This window comes from Glycine soja, chromosome 9 (genome assembly GCF_004193775.1).
Source record: "Glycine soja cultivar W05 chromosome 9, ASM419377v2, whole genome shotgun sequence".
Taxonomy (NCBI): domain Eukaryota; kingdom Viridiplantae; phylum Streptophyta; class Magnoliopsida; order Fabales; family Fabaceae; genus Glycine; species Glycine soja.
In genome coordinates, this window is record NC_041010.1 from 8094701 (window position 1) to 8115848 (window position 21148).

The window sequence follows — 21148 nt, forward strand, 5'->3', positions numbered from 1 at the left end:
ATATTTTGGTTTCTTCAATTTTTATTTTGATCCATTTTTAAGATAAATTAATTTAGCGGTTTAAATAACACCCCCTACGTCCTACTCATCCATATTAGTAGCAGACAAGATAATTTTGCTCACACGGATGATTCATTTTTTTTTTTTTTTATGAATGCAAGATGAATTAGATAATATTCTAAAAAAATAAATACATATAGTAAACGATAACCATTTTTGTTGGTACATAAAAATTTAGGTGAATTAAAAATTTAGGTGACTTAGATCTAAAAAGTATATTAAAAATAAAATAGATTTCAAAACTCAATAAGTATTTCTAAAAATATTTACCAATTATCTACTAATAAAATTATTATTTTATACAATTTGTAATTTCAAAGATAATAAAATGAGAAAATAATTTTAGTCAACAAAAAAAACTGAAAATAATTTTAGTACAGACACTAAAATCAAGAATGCATTAATTTCATAAGAACTAAACTAATAATAATAATATTTAAGGCGTAAAATTATATAATTGTCCTCTCTCTCTCTCTCTGCGCTGCTGCGATCTCATCTCAGTGTTCTGAGGTTGCATCTTCTCAGATTTCCCTCTCCCATCCAAGTTGACCTTTCATTCCACTTCTTCGAATCCCAAGTCTCAGGTCTCTCTCTCTCTCACTCTTAATTGCATGCCTTTTCCTTCTCGATCTCTCTGATTTCATTTCGATTCGTTTTCATCTCTGTTTCGGTTTCAAATCGATTCGTCAATTAAAACCTTTGGATTTCCCAATTCGTGGCTTTTTAGGTTTTTGGTGGTTCTCATTCCACGCACTGTCTGAACCGTATACTCTGTTAGTCTTTAACTGTAACTGAAGCTGCTTTGTTTGTGTGTATGCGTGTGTGAGATAGAGGAACGGGGAATTCATTTTGTTTTTGCTGTTTTCGATTCGAATTTGATGATTATTTGTGTTTTCCCCTTGTCACATCTCATGCTGTTATAAACCTTAAAATCCCTAATGTAGAAACCTAGATTGGGTTTTTCTTTTTCGTGAGAGGCACTGATTGATAATCTCAATTTTTTTCAAATTCAGATAGGTCTTTTGCTACTTGTTTGATTATAGGGAATGCTCCAGGAATCTTTTTATTTATTTATTTATTTGTGTGTGTTTTCTGATTTACGTGTTCTGTGGATTGGTTGATAATTGCCTTTTTTTTTTTCTGTGAGGAAGGATTGTGTTTGAAGATTGAGCTGTGAGCAATAACGAGGGTTGCCTTTGCAGGTCTGGTAACCTTTTGAGGTTGTTGGGTGCAGAAGGGAGCGATGGCTGCTTCAGAGGAGAATAGTGCACTGTTCCCAATATTCATTTTGACAATAATGGCCATTCCTATAGTGCCATATACAATAACAAAGTTGTGCCGTTTTGCCAGTAAGAAATCAAAGAGCATTCACTGTCAGTGCTCTGAGTGCTTGCGGTCCGGGAAGTACCATAAATCGATATTCAAGAGGGTGAGATCATTTCTGCTATGTGTATTTCGTTATTTTCTTCAATGTTTGCTTGGTTTTACTTGTGATATTGAATCTAATTCTGCTGTGACCCACACTTGTTTCTTCTGAATTTTTTTTTCTCTTTCCCTTTTGGTTTTACAGATTTCAAATGTCTCAACCTGTAGTAACTTGACATTGTTACTACTTTGGGTGGTTATGATTGTTCTGGTTTATTACATAAAGACCATGAGTCGTGAGGTAAACAATTAGAAAGTTAAAATGAATTCAGCTATTCCACTTCTTGAGATTTGAAATTAGTATTGAGGGATCTTGTATTTGTGTTTAACATTTTACTAATTGGCTGAGACTTCCACTGGTGCACGTTCTGAAATTTTTCTTTTAAATTTTATGCAGATTGAAATTTTTGATCCGTTTAATATTCTAGGATTAGAGCCTGGAGCGGCAGAGTCTGAAATAAAGAAAAAGTATAGGCGACTTTCTATTCAATACCATCCAGATAAAAACCCAGATCCAGGTTGAAGGTGTTTCAGTTGTTTATTTTTTTTTTATTGTTGCAATGCAAACTTTGATGTTTGCAGGAATGTTGGCTTCCTACAATTGCCTATGTAACTGCTAACTGATATATTTTTATTCCTTTTATTTTAGAGGCACACAAGTACTTCGTTGAGTACATTGCCAAAGCTTATCAAGCTCTTACAGATCCAACTGCCTATGTAACTGATATATTTTTATTCCTTTTATTTTAGAGGCACACAAGTACTTCGTTGAGTACATTGCCAAAGCTTATCAAGCTCTTACAGATCCAACAGCTCGTGAAAATTATGAAAAATATGGCCATCCTGATGGCAGGCAGGTAATAAAACAGACGACTATGAAAAAATGCCAAGTGGCTTGTTATCTTTTTGTTTTCATGCTGTTGAAATATGCATGATATTTTATTGTAGGGATTCCAAATGGGTATAGCTCTTCCTCAATTCCTGCTAAATATTGATGGGGCATCTGGTGGAATACTTCTGCTTTGGATTGTTGGTGTGTGTATTCTCTTGCCGTTGGTCATTGCTGTTGTTTATCTCTCCAGATCATCAAAGTATACCGGCAACTATGTGATGCATCAAACACTTTCCACTTACTATTACCTTATGAAGCCTTCTTTGGCCCCCAGGTATATATACATTGTTTATCTAGTTATGCTCTGTCAGTCTTTATTCTTGCCATTATTCTTTGAGGATATAGAGATCTGAATTTTATGCAGTCAGCGATTGAATATTTTCATTTATTAGCTTTTGTTAATGGTGTGTGTTTACACTGTGTGAATGTGTTGGTTTGCAAATGGATGTTTGTACAAAATAAAAAAGATTTTTAAACCCCTTTCAATTCCATACTGAATTTACAAGATCGAGTTGCGATACAATATTAATGAAATATTGGGATTTAAAATATTACTTATCCAAGATTGAAAAGAATACAGTAAAGTAACAGGTTATTTTATTTAACCCTTTCTTATGATACTACTGGTAAGGACATTGGTATTTTGGAATATTACATAGTAATAGATTGAAAATTGAGTTATCCCCCTTCCAATTGATACAATAGGTATCTTTTATACTTTAAATGTTTAAAGTTTAATTATTTGTGAATATTATGTTGTACAGCAAAGTAATGGATGTCTTCATCAAGGCTGCTGAATATATGGAAATTCCAGTCCGTAGAACTGATGACGAACCTCTTCAAAAGCTTTTTATGTTGGTAAGGAGTGAGTTGAATCTTGACCTCAAAAACATTAAGCAGGAGCAGGCTAAGTTTTGGAAGCAACATCCTGCGCTGGTTAAGGTATCTTCTTGTGTGGCTAAGCCTAATGAAGTGCTTCATGTTTTTTCTGGGAATACAAGTGTTCTATTCTGATTTTCTCTGCCTTTTATATGCTGACATATATGCTATTTTCTTTCAGACAGAGCTGTTAGTTCAAGCTCAGTTGACCCGTGAATTTGCAGCTTTGTCGCCATCTTTACAAAGTGATTTCAGACAAATTTTAGAAACAGCACCCCGCCTACTTGAAGAATTAATGAAGGTGACTGACTGACTATTTGATCTTATGTATCTAAGTAGACTCAATGGTCATGCTTTCTTAGTTATGCTGTTCACTTTAAGTCTGCACTGTCTTTTGCAAATTGCAATCATGATTCAAAAGTTGCATCAATATAAAAATATCTGAACACTAAATTCTTAGAATTACTCAATATAAATAGAATCATCTCTTGCTAGTGCTCATGCCTGGGTCACCTTGTGCCCAGCTTATGGATTTTTTTTTTGTTGACTCTTAGACACTTGTCAAAATTGAGTTTTTGAATGTATGATGTGAAATGTTAAGAGGACCTGTCCTACAGGCAACCTGGTTTAACTGTAGAGTGTAGATTATATATGAACTGCTAATATATTTTTCTCTGTTTCTCAAGCATGAAGAAAACAAATACAGTGATAGAAAAAATGTTAATTGCTGAATGCTGAGGTGGATTTCAGTAAAACTTCCTTTTGGTAGAAGCTAAATTAGTAGGATGTAAACACCTTAAGCAAACATGTGGAAAATATTCAGTTTGCCTCCCTTATGAGTGAATTGGAACAAGATTATATTGTAAAAGGGAACTGAATAGAGGTAATAAATAATTAATTTCATGTGATGTGTGGTTTTTGTTATTATGTAAAGAATAATGGTACATGTGAGTGTGTGACAATATCCTATTCCCAAACTCAATCATGAATGACTTGGCAAAAGTATTACCAATCACTTTCCTGGAAAATATCTGAAATCCTAATTAAATGAAATGATACAGACCATATGGCATTTATCTTAAGCTATTCTTGTGTGCTCTTGAAATGTTTTGGTAGCTTTTGTGTTTTCCTTATGCTAATACTAGCTTACTTTAGAAGATAGAGAAATAAGTAGGATAGTGGATCACTGAGATTTACAGTACCAAAACAAAGATCATACCTATCATTAAAGATGATGTCATACATACCGGTTGCTCATTGTAATCATGAAGTTTTGCTTGTCATCATTCTCTTATATGATGCATATGATATTTCTATTTCTGGATTTATAGTCATGAAGCTGTGATATTTGCATTTCTATACATTATTTAATGCTCTAATTTCTTTAAAAGATGGCAGTTATACCGCGAAATGCTCAGGGGCATGGATGGCTGAGGCCTGCAATTGGTGTTGTTGAGCTTTCTCAATGTATCGTCCAGGTGATGAATCTAAGTTTGAAGCCAAGTATATTTGCTTTGTGCAGTCATTTTTTTTCTCCGATTTCTCCTTTCCATAATTTTACTTTTAAGCAAGTCATCTTCTGTGTTACATTTACACTTTGTTTTCATTGATTTTTTTATGAGGGAAAGAATTTGAAGGGAGTGAATTAGAAGAATTTCATCTGCTTGTTTATGGTGAATTAGAAGGAAAAAATGTTTAAATTCTGTGGTTCCCACCTAAATAAAATTCATCCCATCTGAGGCATGATTTGGGATGTAATAACAGTGCACAAAGGAGAAACTATCTAATTCATTTTTACAGTTTAACTTGTCTGACACCCAATTGTAAAATTGAATAATTTTTCATCTAATAAGAAAATTAAATAATTGGTATACCAAAGCAAAAAAGAAAGTTATATAATGGAGTAAAACATAATAAAGTGAAAAATAAATTTTTGAATTAACTTCAAAATATTTTCCATATAATTTATTTATTTATTTTCATTCTCTTTTCCACTATCTTTTCCATTCATCCAAACAAGTGAAGAGAAATTTCTCCCCTTCGTTTATTCTTATTTCTATCCATCCAAGCAACACATCTTTTTCTACTCAACTTCTCTTCTATTTCTGTCATTCCTATTTCTTTCCTTCTTAATTTTTTTTCTCTATTTCCGTATTTCCCTCATATAACTTGTAGGTCTTATGTGAGTATCATTGTAAAGCCCTTGCTGAGGCTCATGGTGTGCCCTGACCTTGGAATGGGATAACTTTCGCTTCCCCTATACTTTTTATTGTAAGGAAAAAAAATACTATTTAACCGATGATAATTAAAGCAACAAAGAAAAAAAGTACTAATATATATAATCTAAATGTAACTTTCACCTCAACATTTTCTTTTGTCTCTGTTGGAATATATGAAAAATATCTCATAATGTATTGATTGTTTGCATCTTGGTGTAGTTTTGAGTATTTTGGGTTTTCTTTTAGGATTGATGTTCATAGTTCCTTATATTTTATGATTTTTTCCTTTTTTGATTAAGATTTTGAGTCTAGTATTAGTATAAATAAGGGTTAGTGCTTTATGTTTTGTATGACACTATATCTCATTAAATTACACCGAAGAATATTATCCTGCTTCTCTTTTATCTCTTTTCCTCCCTCCCTACCTAAAGTCCCTATAGTTTCAACAGTTTCTTTGGACAACTATATTATAAAGTATAAACTAAAAATCAGAAATACCCAAACATGAGCGATGAGAGCATTTAGCAAGCATGGCCAATATTCAATTAAGTTCCTCCTTTCCTTTACACAGTCTGCTATTGTAGGAGAGAAACTTATGTCTCATGATACAGGTTTTCCATTTGTCATAGTTAATATGATTTTATTAGTAAAAGCGTTTAGATTTTAAAATGTGCTTGAAACATCATAGATAATCCTACAAGTAAAATGGGAGCCAAAAGTTTTTCATTTTTTAGCTCAAGCATCTTTTGGTTCGTATGCTATGAGTGATGTCTATTAGCTTAAAGTCATCTCTTCAAGATCAAGACAATTGGGTTATGTTACACAAATGTTGCACATATTGATATGTTCTTAGTTTAGGTTGAAAGGTGTCTTATTGGTATACTTTTATGAAATATGGAAATGTGAAGTTCTCATTGTTGTTCATGTTTGTTTTTCTTGTGTTTTTTAGCCAAACATTTTAACTGAAAATATAATCAATTTTTTGGCTTTGCTTTTTAATAAATCAATATTTATATGCTTTTCTTGATGTATGACCTATGCAGGCTGTTCCTCTCAGTGCTAGAAAGTCTACTGGTGGATCACCTGAAGGAATTGCACCATTTCTGCAGTTGCCACATATAAGTGAGACTATTATTAAGAAGGTGGCCCGCAAGGTATGTCAGCATTATTCATGACCTTGCCATCCAATTGTAAATGATTAAATTTCCCTGGTCTGGATCTGGATTTTCATGTCCATGCTGTTTACCTGTAGTTACATGGTCTAGAGGTCTTTAAGATTTACCTCAGATAAAATGTCAACAAGCCTTTTATGCACGTTTTTCCTGGGGATCTAACTAGTTAATTAGCCACTTGTTGGATCCAATTTAATGGAATTTTTATTTCTGCTAAGTGTTCTCAAGATTGACAAATGCATAAATAATTAAGAAAATCTAGAAACAAAGAATGCGTCTATGATATGTTGATTGGTCTTTTTCCCCCCTTTTAATTTAGGTTAGAGTTTGAAAGTGGAAGCCTTAATGTCTGATTTTGAAAGGGGGAATTCTTATTGGATTGGATCCTAATCTTTAGTGGTTTAATTACTAGTTTTATAATATTAATGATTTATCTTTTTTTTTTCTTTCTTAAACTGCATAGCCATCTCTTTTATGCACAGTTAACCCAAAGTTGTATGTACTGTATAGTGACTATTGGCTATTTGAAATTCAAATGTTGAATTTTTTTACTTGGTCATTGAATTTCCAAATTGATCCCATGACATTGAGTGTTGGAACTAAGAATTTTGTCTTCTTGATAATGCAGAAAGTGAGAACATTTCAGGAACTTCATGACATGGACTCTCAGGAGCGAGCTGACCTTCTTATTCAAACAGGTGGGTTATCTTCCGCTGAAGTGGAAGACATTGAGACGGTACTGGACATGATGCCTTCCTTGACACTCGAGGTAACTTGTGAGACTGAAGGTGAAGAGGGTATACAAGAGGGGGACATTGTGACTCTCCATGCTTGGATAAATGTTAAAAGGGGTAATAGCCTGATTGGTGCTCTTCCACATGCCCCCTACTACCCATTTCATAAGGAAGAAAACTACTGGTTTTTGCTTGCGGATTCTGTTTCAAACAACGTGTGGTTTTCTCAGAAGGTTAGTTTCATGGATGAAGCTGCTGCTGTAACTGCTGCATCTAAGGCAATTGAGGAGTCTATGGAGGGGTCAGGAGCAAATGTGAAGGAGACCAGTAAGGTAGTTGCAGAAGCAGTTGAGAAGGTGAAAGGGGGCTCTAGATTAGTATTGGGCAAGTTCCAGGCCCCATCAGAGGGTAACTACAATTTGACTTGCTATTGTTTGTGTGATTCTTGGTTGGGCTGTGACAGAAGGACAAATTTAAAGCTCAAAGTTTTGAAACGAACTCGGGCTGGCACCAGGGGTGCTGTTTTGGCTGATGAAGGACCTATCATGGAGGATGGAGTTGAGGAGGATGAGGACAACGAGGATGAAGAGTATGATGATGACTATGAGAGTGAGTACAGTGAAGATGAAGAAGATGGCCAGAACACAAAAAATAAGAAACAAGCTGTCAATGGCACCGTGAATAAACATGGCAAAGCTGCAGAAAGTTCAGGCTCTGATGAAGAATGAGAAGTTTTTTCTAACATCACAGAATCATAATTTTCATCTTTTTCCTTCTTGGATGGTAGAACTATCAACTTGTAGCAGTAATAGTCTAATATTGTCCATTATGTTTATCAGTTGGACAGCGTTGATGCTTGGATTTCTGTTCGTATCCTAGTTCAGCTGATATCGTGATTAAATTGTCATATCATCCGAAAATTTTTATGATAAAAATGAGAGTAAGGATTTAATTTTTATTTAAGGCCGGTGTACAACTATTTTAAATGTTTTTATTGAGAAACTTTTGTTGAGAGTTTTAATGTCGATTATTCCATGTAACCATCTCATCTTCAAGAATTCAACTTAGTTTTGTTATTATTTTTAGATTTTTTTACCTCGTGTTTGAATGGGGATCTTCAAAATTTCAAGGAATTTAAAATGCTCAGAATTTGAATTGTTTTGATTTTAATTTCTTTCATTTTTCAAATGCTTTGTTTGGATAAATTAATTCAATTCTTTTCATTTTAAATTTTTTATTTCGATAGGGTAATTCAATTTTTCTCATATGTAAAATTTCAATTTTATATTTTAAATAGATAAAATTTTAATATTAAACTTTATAGAAAATAAATACAATTTAATTTTGAAATATTAATTAAAAAATATTTTCAATTTGTAATAATTTATAAATATAAAATATTGATAATTTTAATTAGGGTTATTTTGTCTAATCACAATCAGTGATGTTTTTAAACTGGCATCAACTATTTTTTAATCGACATCAAATATGATTTTTTTTGTCAAAGTATGTTGGGAATATTTGTTAGTTTTTGGTTAACGTTGGTTGACTCTATTTTTCCGTCGATGTTGGCTAGATTTTTTTTATCAATGTCGGCTAGGATCTTTTCGAATGACATTGGCCAAGGCTATTTTTAGCCCATGTAGGCCTAAAAAATCCTAGTAGGCATTGACAAAAAAATCTACCTAATATCGGTTAAAAAATAGCTTGGTTGATGCCGACCAATAGAACCTACCCGATGTTGGCTGAAAAACATCATTGGTCAATGTTGGCCGAAAAATACCTAGTCGAAGTTGGCTAAAAAATAGCCTTGACCAATGTCGGACAAAAAATCCTACTCAACATCGACTATAAAGTAGCCTTGGCTGATGTTGACTAAAAAATAACTCTGATCGATGTCGATAAAAAAAACTCTAGTCGATGCCGACCGTAAGAACCTAGTTGATGTCGACTAAAAATAATCATGTCTGATGTCGATAAAAAATACCTAGCTGGTGTTAGCAGAAAAAACCCTAGCCAACATCAACTAAAAAACCTAGCTAATGTGGTTAAGAAATAGCTCTGGCTGATGTTAGCCAGAAAACCCTAGTTAATGTTAGCAAAAAATTTCTAACTGACGTCGACTAAGAAAATCTAGTTAATATCAACCAAAACACCCTAGCTAACATCGACTTAAAAAATAACCCTAGCCGATATTGGCTAAAAAATAGTTTTGGCTGATGTTGGCTAAAAAAACCTAGCTGACATCGGCCGAAAAACCCTAACAGGTGTCTACTCAAAAGTTAGTCATGACCGATGTCAGTAGAAAAAATTTAGCTAACATCGGCCAAAAAAATCACTGGTCAACATCAACTGAAAAAACCTGGATGATAACGACAAAAAAAATCCTTGGTCGACGTTAGCAAAAGTTTTTCATGAGTGATGTCAATCAGAAAATAACCCTAACCAACATCATCTAAAAAAAATCTTACTCGATATCGGCAAAAAATAGCTTTGGTTGACATCATACAATAAAAATATGACCAAAAAAACCTCAGCCAACGTCAGTGAAAAACATCTTATGTCGATATCGGCCGTAGAAACTTTGGCCACCCGTAGTTGTGAGTGTTGAGCGAGAAAGAGTCGCGAGCAAGAACGTGAGTTAGAGTGAGTATCTTCGAAAAAGAATTTCAGATTCTATATTTTTTAAGAGAATTTTGAAATCCCACTCTTTAAGTCAATCAAAATGATTCATAAAAATACCAAAAATTAAATCTCCTTTCAAATACTCTATCCAAACAAGCTATTTCATCATAAATCATTTTAAATTCCTTGAAATGAATTTCCCTATTAAAATGCTCCATCCAAATGCTACCTTAGAGATGGATGCTACAGTGGACCACCTTTATAGGCAGTTTACGGTGTACCTTTTTGTTAATTAGGTTCATCTAAAGCTTAAAGCAATACCTTAAGGGTGCTATTGGTCCACCACCACCACCAAATGCCCAATTGAAAAATGATATATAGGTATTAAACAGAACAATTTTGTTGATGTTTAGATTAACCTTGCATTTGAATTAGGCAATCTAAGCGGATAATGTAATTTTCTAAGGTATTTTAGTTACTGCTCACTAAAATGCAAAGCACCTGTGCGTCCGCACAGGTAAGCTGAAAAAAAACAATATAGGTGTGAATTATACACTTATAATATTGCACAATATTGTTATTTATAAAATTTGAAAGCAAGTCAACGAGCAAAAAATTAATATAAGTTAAAAATGAATCATGGCTATGTATAAACTAAGTTGAAGATGAAACAAAAGGAAAATAGATATTATAAATGAAAATGGAAATAACAAAGTCATAATGTTAAGAGAAGGATATTATCGATTTACAAAAATTTACATAACTCAAAATAACATTGTACTTAATTTATAAACATGGCCAAAATAAAACATAGTTAACTATTGGATCGGGAATTCGAAGACAATTTGCATGTCAGGTTCGAAACATTGTGATTCACAAAAAACTTTCCATCCAGATCCAATTTTAGATGTCTTTCTCCGGTCATTGTAAACAATGCGACGTTCCGCAATATCTTCCAATTTCAAATTATTGAACCCTTTGTCTTTCATGAAATAATACATACTTGGAACATCCTGATATTAACAATAACTTTATGTGAGAAATGGAAGAAATTAAAATTTGGCAGATAAAGGTGAACCGAATGATTAAGTAAATTGTTGAGTAACTTGATAACGACTAATTATGATTATATTTTGGGATTAAATTATATAAGAATTTGTAATTTTTCTCTCATAATTCTTTTTTTTTTGAGTAAATAATTGTTAAATTAACATCATTTAAGTTTTTATGTAGATAATATTAGAAGTGATGAATTTATGATGCTTAGTGAGCAAAATAAAGCAAAAAAAAAGGATAATTAAGGAAAACAAGACTAATTAAGAAAAGTTAAGGAAAACATGACTAATTAAGGAAACAGACTAATTCATAAGTTCGCTTAGCTAAGCTAATATGCACATGTAAAAGAAGAAGAGAGAAGAAGGAAAAACACAGAAATTTCAAGAGAATACAATTCCTTATAGAAAACAAATACTAGAAGAAGGAAAAGCAAACATTGGGAGTTATTCCTTCCCTCCATTCCTTTTCTTATCTTTTTCCCCTTTACTAAATATTCCCCTCTGGCAATTGTAAAGCCTCAATGACAATGAGAGGCTAAACCCCCTTTGTTGGGAACTTGACAACCAACTACTCTTGAGATAATTTCTCTTCCTATCTATTTAATACTATTACTTTTGCATTATCTTTTCTTGTACTTAATATTATTACTTGTGACTTGATCATCCATTTGCATGGTAAGTTTTAGGGGTAGCATTGGGAAACATTATTTTCTAATAGAACTAGGAAAGAATATCTAAATAAAGTCATCCCTAGGGATAAGTTGATTTTTGTTTAGCTTGTTATACATATCTATTCTTAATGCAATTTACTATTTTAGCTCTGCAAAGGAATTTGGGAGAGAAAATAGATAAATTAGGTTTTTTCATGCGGGGGACCAAAGTTAGAGTATACTAGTAGACGCAGGTGTAAATTCGAATAATTATAAATAGAGAAAAATCATTAACATTACATCCAAGAGTAGCTCTGCTAGGCTAAGTTTCCAACATTCTCATCTTCTGAATTTACTTCTACAATATTATTGGGTTCTCTAATTTTTCTGTATTTAATTAATCAATTTAAATTCTTGTTTAATATCTCCTCTTGTTTGATTTAATTTTCTGCCAATTTAAATTACTGTTTTTCTCATAATCTTTTCAAGTCAATTTTTTTAACTTCTTTTATTAATAAAATATTCATCTACCTAAGTACAAAAAAAATCCTTGTGGATTCAAGACTCCGACTTCCGTTTTAACTTTACTACTTGAGACGAATTGGTGCACTTGCCAACCCATCAACATAACTTACCAAGTTGTTGCAAGTAATTTTGTATTGATTCAAAAGCACAGTGAACGTCACCGAATTTGGCACTTGATGGTATAGTGAGTGTCATTTTGGGAACGATTTTGGATGGTCGTTGGTTTTGAATATAGTCAGCAAGAATACACTTTGACCATAATGGGTTAATGTCACTTGATGATTTCTGATCAGCTGATAGAAATCCTTTAGTGCTGTCCACCTTGAGACAATGGTTGGGCTGTCCAAATCTTGATTGTACACAAAAATATGCATATTCCCATTTTTGTCAATCAAATGCTAGTAAGGTTCAAGCTGGTCCTTCCATCTCATGACAAACGACTTACTAACTTCCTTGTAAGTCTACATTTGAAATAGGTGTAACATTAGAATAAGAATAATTGGTTGGTTAGTTGTACAAAATAATTGGAAAAAATGATATCTTAAATCAAAATGAAAATGACAATAATATCATAATAAATGGTTGACCTGCTCCTTGGCATGAATGGTGTTTAAAATCACTGATGTTCTTGTGATCTGTGACATGATCTTGGCCATTTTGTAGCATTTTGTCTACTCTTCGTTCATCAATTTTGAACTCCATATAGAGTTAAAAAGTTCGCAGCATTAAATGTTCATACATAAATAACCATTTAAGCATATTATTATACAATGCTATAACAAAATTGACACTAATCTTGTGTCACGATGAAAGCCAGTTCCTATAATGCCTCATATAAAGATGTACATCACACACCTATTATGAATTGATAAAACTGCAACACTTATAAATTGCATATTATGAATTAATAAAACTGTAGCACTCATAAATTGCATATTATGCACATCCAGATTATGCATATTATGAATTGAAACAAAACAACCAACCAATACATAAGTGTAATGACATTGATAAAACTGCAACACTCATAGATTGTTGGAAAGAAAATTTCAAATGGCAACAGAACAAAGCTAAAATATCAACTTCAAAAGTACTCTTTCATAATATACTACATGGTATATCAATGATACTCAAAGAAGTACAGAAACTAACCAATGTCGTAACACTACATGATCCATATGATTTTTTTTCAATGTATCATTTTGTGTTAATAGTAGCTAGAGCTATGAATACAATGTTCATATAAATGAAATTGGTAAAATAGAAATGATTTTATGATAGTTTGGCCCAAAATTATCACTTATTAAGAAAGTTCATGAAATATGTTGATTCTTGAACAACTTAATGTATATTGTAATAATAGTTAAGCCTATTCAATTAACATGCTTAACATAATCTGTTGTTGGCCACTTGTAATGCAATTTGATAAATTAACACTAAATGCCCAGGTCTATGTTTTCTGTTCCACAATGTTTTGATTATTCAAAAAATAATATATTCTGTTAACGAAACAAAGGAAATGCAGAGAATCGAAAGGCTAATATGATGTTGGCTCCATGAGAGACAATAGAAAACCCTAAATACAGTGTATTAGTACAAAAAATCTTACCAGGCACAGTGCTTCGACGAGTGTTAGGTGTCTGGTTGAGAGTGGTAGGCAACGACATTGGTGCAGGAAGGCACTGTCGTTACACATCATATGGACCAAGTTCATCTTCCAAGCCAAGCTCTAACTTCATTTTTGGGAGAAAATTGATGTTGTTTCCACTGGTCAGTGAAGAAGGCAAAGCAAGCTATGGAAATGCAAAACATGAAATGAAACTGTGTTTGCGGTTTTAAAAATAAACAAACATTCAGCAGCACCACCTTTGCTTGCTGCATCCACCAATATACTTGCACACCTCGGATGATTTGAAAACTGTCCTTTGCTGAATCTGATACGTTTTACGAATCCATAAAGTCATTACAGATTTGTAATTCGTATTGATCAATAACGATTATTGGTTTATTGCTACTATTGTTAGTGTGTATAAACATAATTTGTGCAAATTTATTTAAAATTAAGTTTTCGGCTAATGAATTACATTAATATGACAATTTAAAATTGAATTTCAAATTAATTAAAAAGAATTTTCATGGTATCGTATAATATGGACTAAGAGATAATTAAGGCCTATTATATCTGTTAGTAACTATTGACAGCTGCATGAAGAAAATGTGGGTTTATAGACATTATTATAACAATCAAATTCATTTTTTTATTATGTAATTAATTTATTTTTGATTATTTCAATAGCTGGTTAATAGAAGACTTTGATATTTAAAAATATAAATTACAATTTATTTGAAGTGGTTATCGAATTTTTTTGGCTCAAGGTAGCATGAAAGGATGAAAATTATAGTTCTTGTCTTAGTTCTTTTATAAATCATTCAATTTTGTAATTCTCATTGCCTTTGAAATCAATTGATATCAGTAGGAATAGTCATCATATACGCAGTACAGGTATGGCTAAATGTTAATTCACTGTATTACATCAAAGTGCAGATGATAAGTGAGGTTAACTTTAGCTCTGGTGTATTTAGAAAGATGAAGGAACTGACGATAACAATATGTTTCCAATCATGATACCTTGCAGCTTAAGCTCTTAGAAAGTGACGCTTATAATTCAAAAATAAAAGTTGCACCATTACACTGTGATACCATTTATCCACAACAAAATATTACATACAAAATCAAACTAATTTTGGCTTACATGACATATACTGTAGACACCAAACCATACAAGAGTGGTGTTAAACATTGCATTAAGTATAGATGCATTTAGCCTTAAATTGAAACCCGATGCTCCATATAAGAGTGGTGTTTTTATTCAATGAGTAAGACCAAACCATTACACTGTAAATACAATAAAATACCTTATCCCAAAATTACACATATAATCTTAAACTGAGTCCAAATCAATAAACCATTCACTACAAACACATGTTACAATCTTAGGAGGAACAAAGGTAATTAATGACTCATCTTCAGACAACTGACAAACACAAAGAAGTTAATGTCAAGTGCCTAGCTTGTAGATAATGTTAACTGTGTTAAACAATTTCAAAGAGTGTTACAATAATTTGGCTTGCATCAAATTCAGCAAGAAGTTGATGTAATCAAACAAATTTTGCAAAAACTTGATGTGATGAAGGTGTTACAACATACATTGCAGTAAACAACCCTGTATGGAAAAGGTTCATGATCAATATCAATAGTTTTCAATTTCATTAGTAATTATTTAGCTAGTTTTAGAAAATACTACATATTTTGAAGAACTTCCTTGAAAACCACATTGGTTGTTATGTTTAGTGGTTTTCATTCTTTATCACGAATAAGAATTTTCAATCCACTTTTGCTCTGAACTCTTGAGAATGCCACATAAAGCTGACCAAACTCCCTATGTTTTTTCCTGAAATTATCTATGCTTCAATAACATGATTGGTTATTCTAGTGGCAATTAGCCTTGTTCCGTTGCAAAGGCATTCTGCTTGATCTAAATTCTGAATCAACATAATATGTGTGCCTGTTTTCAGCCTTATGTTATGATTAGGTATTCCTGATGTCTTCAATGAATTTAGAAATTCTGGTGTAACAACTTCATAACATTCACTTATTGCCCCATCTCTCATGTCAATTGAATCACAATTGAAATATTCTTTCTCTTTACTTGAGATGGTTTTTAATTTGTAGTCATTTATTTAGTCTACGACCTTATTTGTTAAAGCTAGAATAGCTCTGTAACAACTTCATAACATTCACTTGCTGCCCCATCTCTCATGTCAATTGAATCACAGCTGAAATATGCTTTCTCTTTACCTGAGATGATGTTTAATATGTAGTCATTTATTTAGTCTACGACCTCATTTGTTAAAGCTAGAATAGCTCTAGATTTGAGAAATTCCTCATCCTTATACTTGTGTTGGATATCTGGGTAAGTATGACTGGCAATTGCTTCAATAGGATTGATGAAGTTTGTAATCAACAGTTCTGATGGAATTTCTATCTCATATAATCCATCATCACCTTTGCCTAGTTTCCTATCACCAACATCTATCAATCACTAAGAAACGTTCTTTATTTCTTGTGCATTTGTGATTGTTAGGTTGGAGTGCAAATACATATTTTTTTGTCACCTTTAAAATTGTGCAGTAGTCCCACAGATATGAAGCATCTGTAGTAGCATGCACTATGTCAAATCTGCTTTCTCTTGGGATGATAGGAAGAATTTGCTTGAAATCACCTCCAAACAACAACTTTTCTACCAAATGGAACACTGTCGGAATTAGACATGCACATGATGTCATTCAATGTTTTATCTAGTGCTTCAAAACAATACTTATGAGCCATAGGAGCTTCATCCCATATAATCAACTTGGTTTCCTTTAACAGTTCAGCTTGTTTTGTGCCTTGGTGGATATTACATGTGGAGTTGTCTAAGGTAAGCACATGAATAACAAATTTTGAATGTGCAGTTCTGCCATTGGGTAATAACAATGAGCTATACCACTTGAAGCAATTATCAAAGTAATATCACCTTTCAAACGTAATGCAGAAGCTAATGCCTTCCACATAAAGGTCTTCCCAATACCTCCATATCCATACAGGAAAAACATTCCACCAGCCTGTCCATTGACAACATTGATGGTTAAATTAAAGATATGTCTTTGTTAATCTATTTTTGTAATTAAAAAAAATGTAATTAGATTGACATGATTAAGCCATCATTGTTTCTATTGTAGTGACATTAGAATAAGAAGAAGAACAACTTTTCCTAACATGTTAGAGAAGCAAAGTATGTTTGGAAAAATCATGTTGTAATTGAGCCTTGTCATAATTTTTTTCAACATATATATATATATATATATATATATATATATATATATATATATATATATATATATATATATATATATATATTACCAAAATGTGGCTGGAACACATGTCTTGGAAAAGGCATGATTGGATAATCCTTTAATGATTTTTTGTTCGATTGTAGTATCTCTTCAATTTCAATCAATGCCAAATACTATAATTCTTCTTTTTCAATCTCTAAATCTTTGGACAGAAATAAACAATTGAATTTGTAAGTTTTAAACAACAATTACATTCAATAAAAGAATATAAGGTTTACTATACATTACTTGGCATGGTTCTTATTCTTTTCTATTGATGAAGAATACCATCAATTAGACACTCCCATGTTTCAGTCCATACATGATTTGGTCTTTCAATGCTATTAGTTATGAGCATTGTTACAAAAAATCTTCTTATGAATTGGCCAATACCCCAATGGTATGCTTCTCTTAAAGCCTCAATATATTCCTTATCGTCAAGCAATAATCCCATAGCAAAGCAAGCTTCTCTAAATGAAGAATACAATTGACCATTAACTGTGTGAATTTGTTCATAAGTGGTCGATCCTTTAACCACAACCAACATCATCCTAAGGTAATACAATTCTCCAGTACTTGGAGGCACCCAGTTAAGCTTGCCAATTGTATTTCCATCTTTACATGGCCTCCAACATCTATACTTGGAGGCACCCATGTTGTTAGCTTGTAGCCAAGAAGTAAACATAGACTGTTTAATAGTTGGCTTGGATAGCAAAGCATCAATGCCATCATCATCCTCAAATATTATTGAATTTTCACCAGGAAAATGAAAGTACAACCTTTCAACAATAGGTGATCTCTTGTGAATTTGGAATGAAAATATTCTTTAGCAAGCATCACAAGGAGAAATATACCTATCGTCAAAATAATGCTTAATCTCATCAACAGTTTGTTTAGTAGTTCCATTGTCATTTTGGGAAGGTACAAGAGTCTCGGTTATGCAATCATAATCTTTATTAATGTACTTGAATAAATATTTGATGCACGTTGACTGGTTGCATCATTCTATCTTGAGGTATGCCTGATATTTCAACAACAAATTTGGATTGTATGGTATCACATACCTATTATTTAGTGATATCCCATTTTTTGTCAATATATTTACCATTATTACTCCTTCTATAAACAGGATAGCCCTCTTGGTCAATAATAGTTTTAGGTTTCCAGTTTTTAGGAAAATATCTTGAACACTTTCCATCTTTCATGCATGGAGACTTTCTATTTGCATGACCACATGGACCGTGCACATATGCTTCTTGACACAATCATATAGTTGTGGTTGTTCAATAGAATCTGGTATCTTAGCTGATATGATGCGATCAATATTTGTAGGAGATGGATACTTGCTGGCAACATCCAAAAACAACAAGATATGAGCATGTGACAAACCTTTTTTCTGGAATTCTATTATGTAGATATCTACAATTGTAATATGGTTTGTTTAACAACAAATATACACACAATAGTCAATTGAGTACTAACTGCATTATGAATGCACAACTTACATGCAAGCACATTGCCTATTTTTTTTCTTTCAAGTTAGACATTAGTTGTTGTAGCTTGAGTTTAATAACTCTTGTGACAATATCTAGCCGGTCCTGTGCAATTAAATTAAGACTTGAAACAAACTGTTGAATCTCTAGCTAGTATGGATTGCAAGTAAAAGTCAAAAACAAATTTGGAACTCCAATAGTGCTACATATGGCCATTCCATCAAAATGCAATTGATCCATATACCTACGACTACCAACAAAAGATGAAGGCAAAATAATACACTTTCCACAACTAACATTCTAATTTTCAACTAACTGTTGTGAGTTTTTTAAAGTGTTATATTGAACACAACGCAATTGCTTTTGATGAGTTCTGATAAGCAATAATTGTTCTGCTTCCATCATTGTGTGACCATCAACAGTAAATTGCTGAAATAATCTTCTGGACCTCAATAAAGTTTGTGCTTCATCTTTGTTGGACTGCAACCTAAAATACAAAAACCCTCTGATAGTTAGTCTGTTTCTCTTTCTTTGATGGGAATCACCCATATATCTATGTTTGACATCACTGCGGTACCTATCTTCACCATAAGGAGAAAATAAAGGATATTGCAATCCAAGATAACTTGTATGAAGCTCATTGATTCTTTGTAAACGTCCACTTTTTTTTTTAAGTATAATGTCTCGATTGATAGGTTGAGTTGCATCACCAACAATAACTGTAGCCACCTCTGAAATTGTGGGCAAATTATAGATTCTTCCATTTTTTTTTCTGTCAGCTATCAATTATAGGTTAAGGTTCTCTGTCTAAAAGTTATCATATGTATCTTTGGCCATCCTAAAATACATAGCAAACACATTGTATTCAGTAAGCATTTCTTTTAACTTGGATACCAACTGTGAATCAAGTATATTTTGCCTTGCATAAGTTTAAAAGATGTCATGCATATAGTAATTCATTTAATGGTATCACAACTAAATAAAAATAAACACAACCATTTAATGCAAATAAAGTCAAAAAACATAATTTACCTTACTGCACCAATTCTGTTTCAAATTTCATTTTCTGTATCATATATATATATATATATATATATATATATATATATATATATATATATATATATATATATATATATATACAGCTGGGAAAATTTTGGAGGTTTCCCTGGCATTGGTAATAGGGTTCCAATCAAATGACATAATTGTCCATGAATTTTATAAATTGCTGGACCTTTTCCTTTGAGCACACTTGTATCTATCTTGGCTCCCGAAGAGCTAAAAGCAAATATCATATTATAAGCCCTGATATTATGTTGGTAATTTCTGTTTTCGCGTGATTCTTGATCACATAGTACTTGTTGCAAAAGCATTGGAGGATTCTTGAGAAAAGGAAGTTGTATCCTTCCCATGCTGCAACAAAGACTATATTTGGCATTAGCTTGATTTCTATTTGTTCTTGTTCTTTCTTGATACCACATAGAAACTTGGCAATATGCACATGTTTCTGAAGGATCTCCTAGATCAACATATCCTACAAAATACATGTTACTTAGTTTGACATTAACATACTGCTGAAGCTAAAACCTTTGCATTGTGAGACTAAAACCTGTGGTAATGTCACGAGCAGATTCACAAACACCATCAGATAGGTCATTTTCATCATCTAGTAAATTGTCAACAGTTTCTGCATTACAACCAACAGTAACACAACTATGATCATTACTTGACGTGTAATTGATTTGATATAATAATTCAAATTATTGTCACTTGCATTTTCAATATTGTCATCTGAAAAGCCTTCATATATCTGTTGAAGTGGATCATTTGTGTGTTCACGTATAAAGGAATGATCATGCATTTCACTATCTGGAAGTGCAGTAGAAGTTGAAGATGCAGCTTCAAAGTCATTATACAAATTATTACAAAGCCTACACATGTTATTGATAGTTTTCCTCTGTCTAGTTTGGATGTGATGGCTATTTGGCTGAGTATTAGTGACATCTGCTAAAGCCATTTGAAAGCTTCTTTGGCTGCCACTTGTTCCAGGTGCATTAACAATTCCTGTGACATTCATAACATAATCTTAGTATTCATAGTATATGTAGTAATACACCTTTTAAAAACAATACAGCTTGACAATATTAGTATAGAGATGCAAAACCTATATTTTCATTGAATATGTGTATCTTTTTTGCACTGTCAGGTTGACTTCTTCTTAAACACATTCCTTGCAATATCAATTTTCATTTTAACCTTGCAAATTTGCAGAAAATATTTTGTTAGATCCCACTTCTTCCATAGTTCATTACCTGAAACTGTTACTTGGTATAGTTAAGAACTGAAGATATCTTAGCAGAATATGACTAAGCAAATTTTTGAATGAGACTTTGTAGATTCATGTTATTTGTTTGAACATATACAGTTTTGTGGATGTTAACGACATTGTTACATCAACCATAATTCACCTACCGCCTATGACAT

At 32.4% G+C, this 21148-nt stretch overlaps 1 protein-coding gene across 1 annotated transcript; it reads left to right on the plus strand.

Annotated features, from left to right (window-relative positions):
* Positions 1–500: 500 nt before the first annotated feature.
* LOC114367759 (dnaJ protein ERDJ2A-like) lies at positions 501–8402 on the plus strand. Its single transcript, XM_028324952.1, has 11 exons — positions 501–644; positions 1263–1489; positions 1631–1726; positions 1883–2003; positions 2236–2342; positions 2434–2651; positions 3142–3319; positions 3438–3557; positions 4648–4734; positions 6519–6629; positions 7276–8402. Exons 2-11 carry the CDS (start codon positions 1304–1306, stop codon positions 8107–8109), a joined length of 2058 nt encoding a protein of 685 aa, XP_028180753.1. The 5' UTR covers positions 501–644; positions 1263–1303; the 3' UTR covers positions 8110–8402.
* The last annotated feature ends 12746 nt before the right edge of the window (positions 8403–21148 follow it).

Excerpts from the sequence above, each read along its gene's own strand:
- LOC114367759 (XM_028324952.1), top strand. The coding sequence starts at position 1,304 with ATGGCTGCTTCAGAGGAGAATAGTGCACTGTTCCCAATATTCATTTTG. Across the intron at positions 2,004-2,235 it reads AGATAAAAACCCAGATCCAG|AGGCACACAAGTACTTCGTT; the intron begins GTTGAAGGTGTT and ends CTTTTATTTTAG. Across the intron at positions 6,630-7,275 it reads TTAAGAAGGTGGCCCGCAAG|AAAGTGAGAACATTTCAGGA; the intron begins GTATGTCAGCAT and ends TTGATAATGCAG.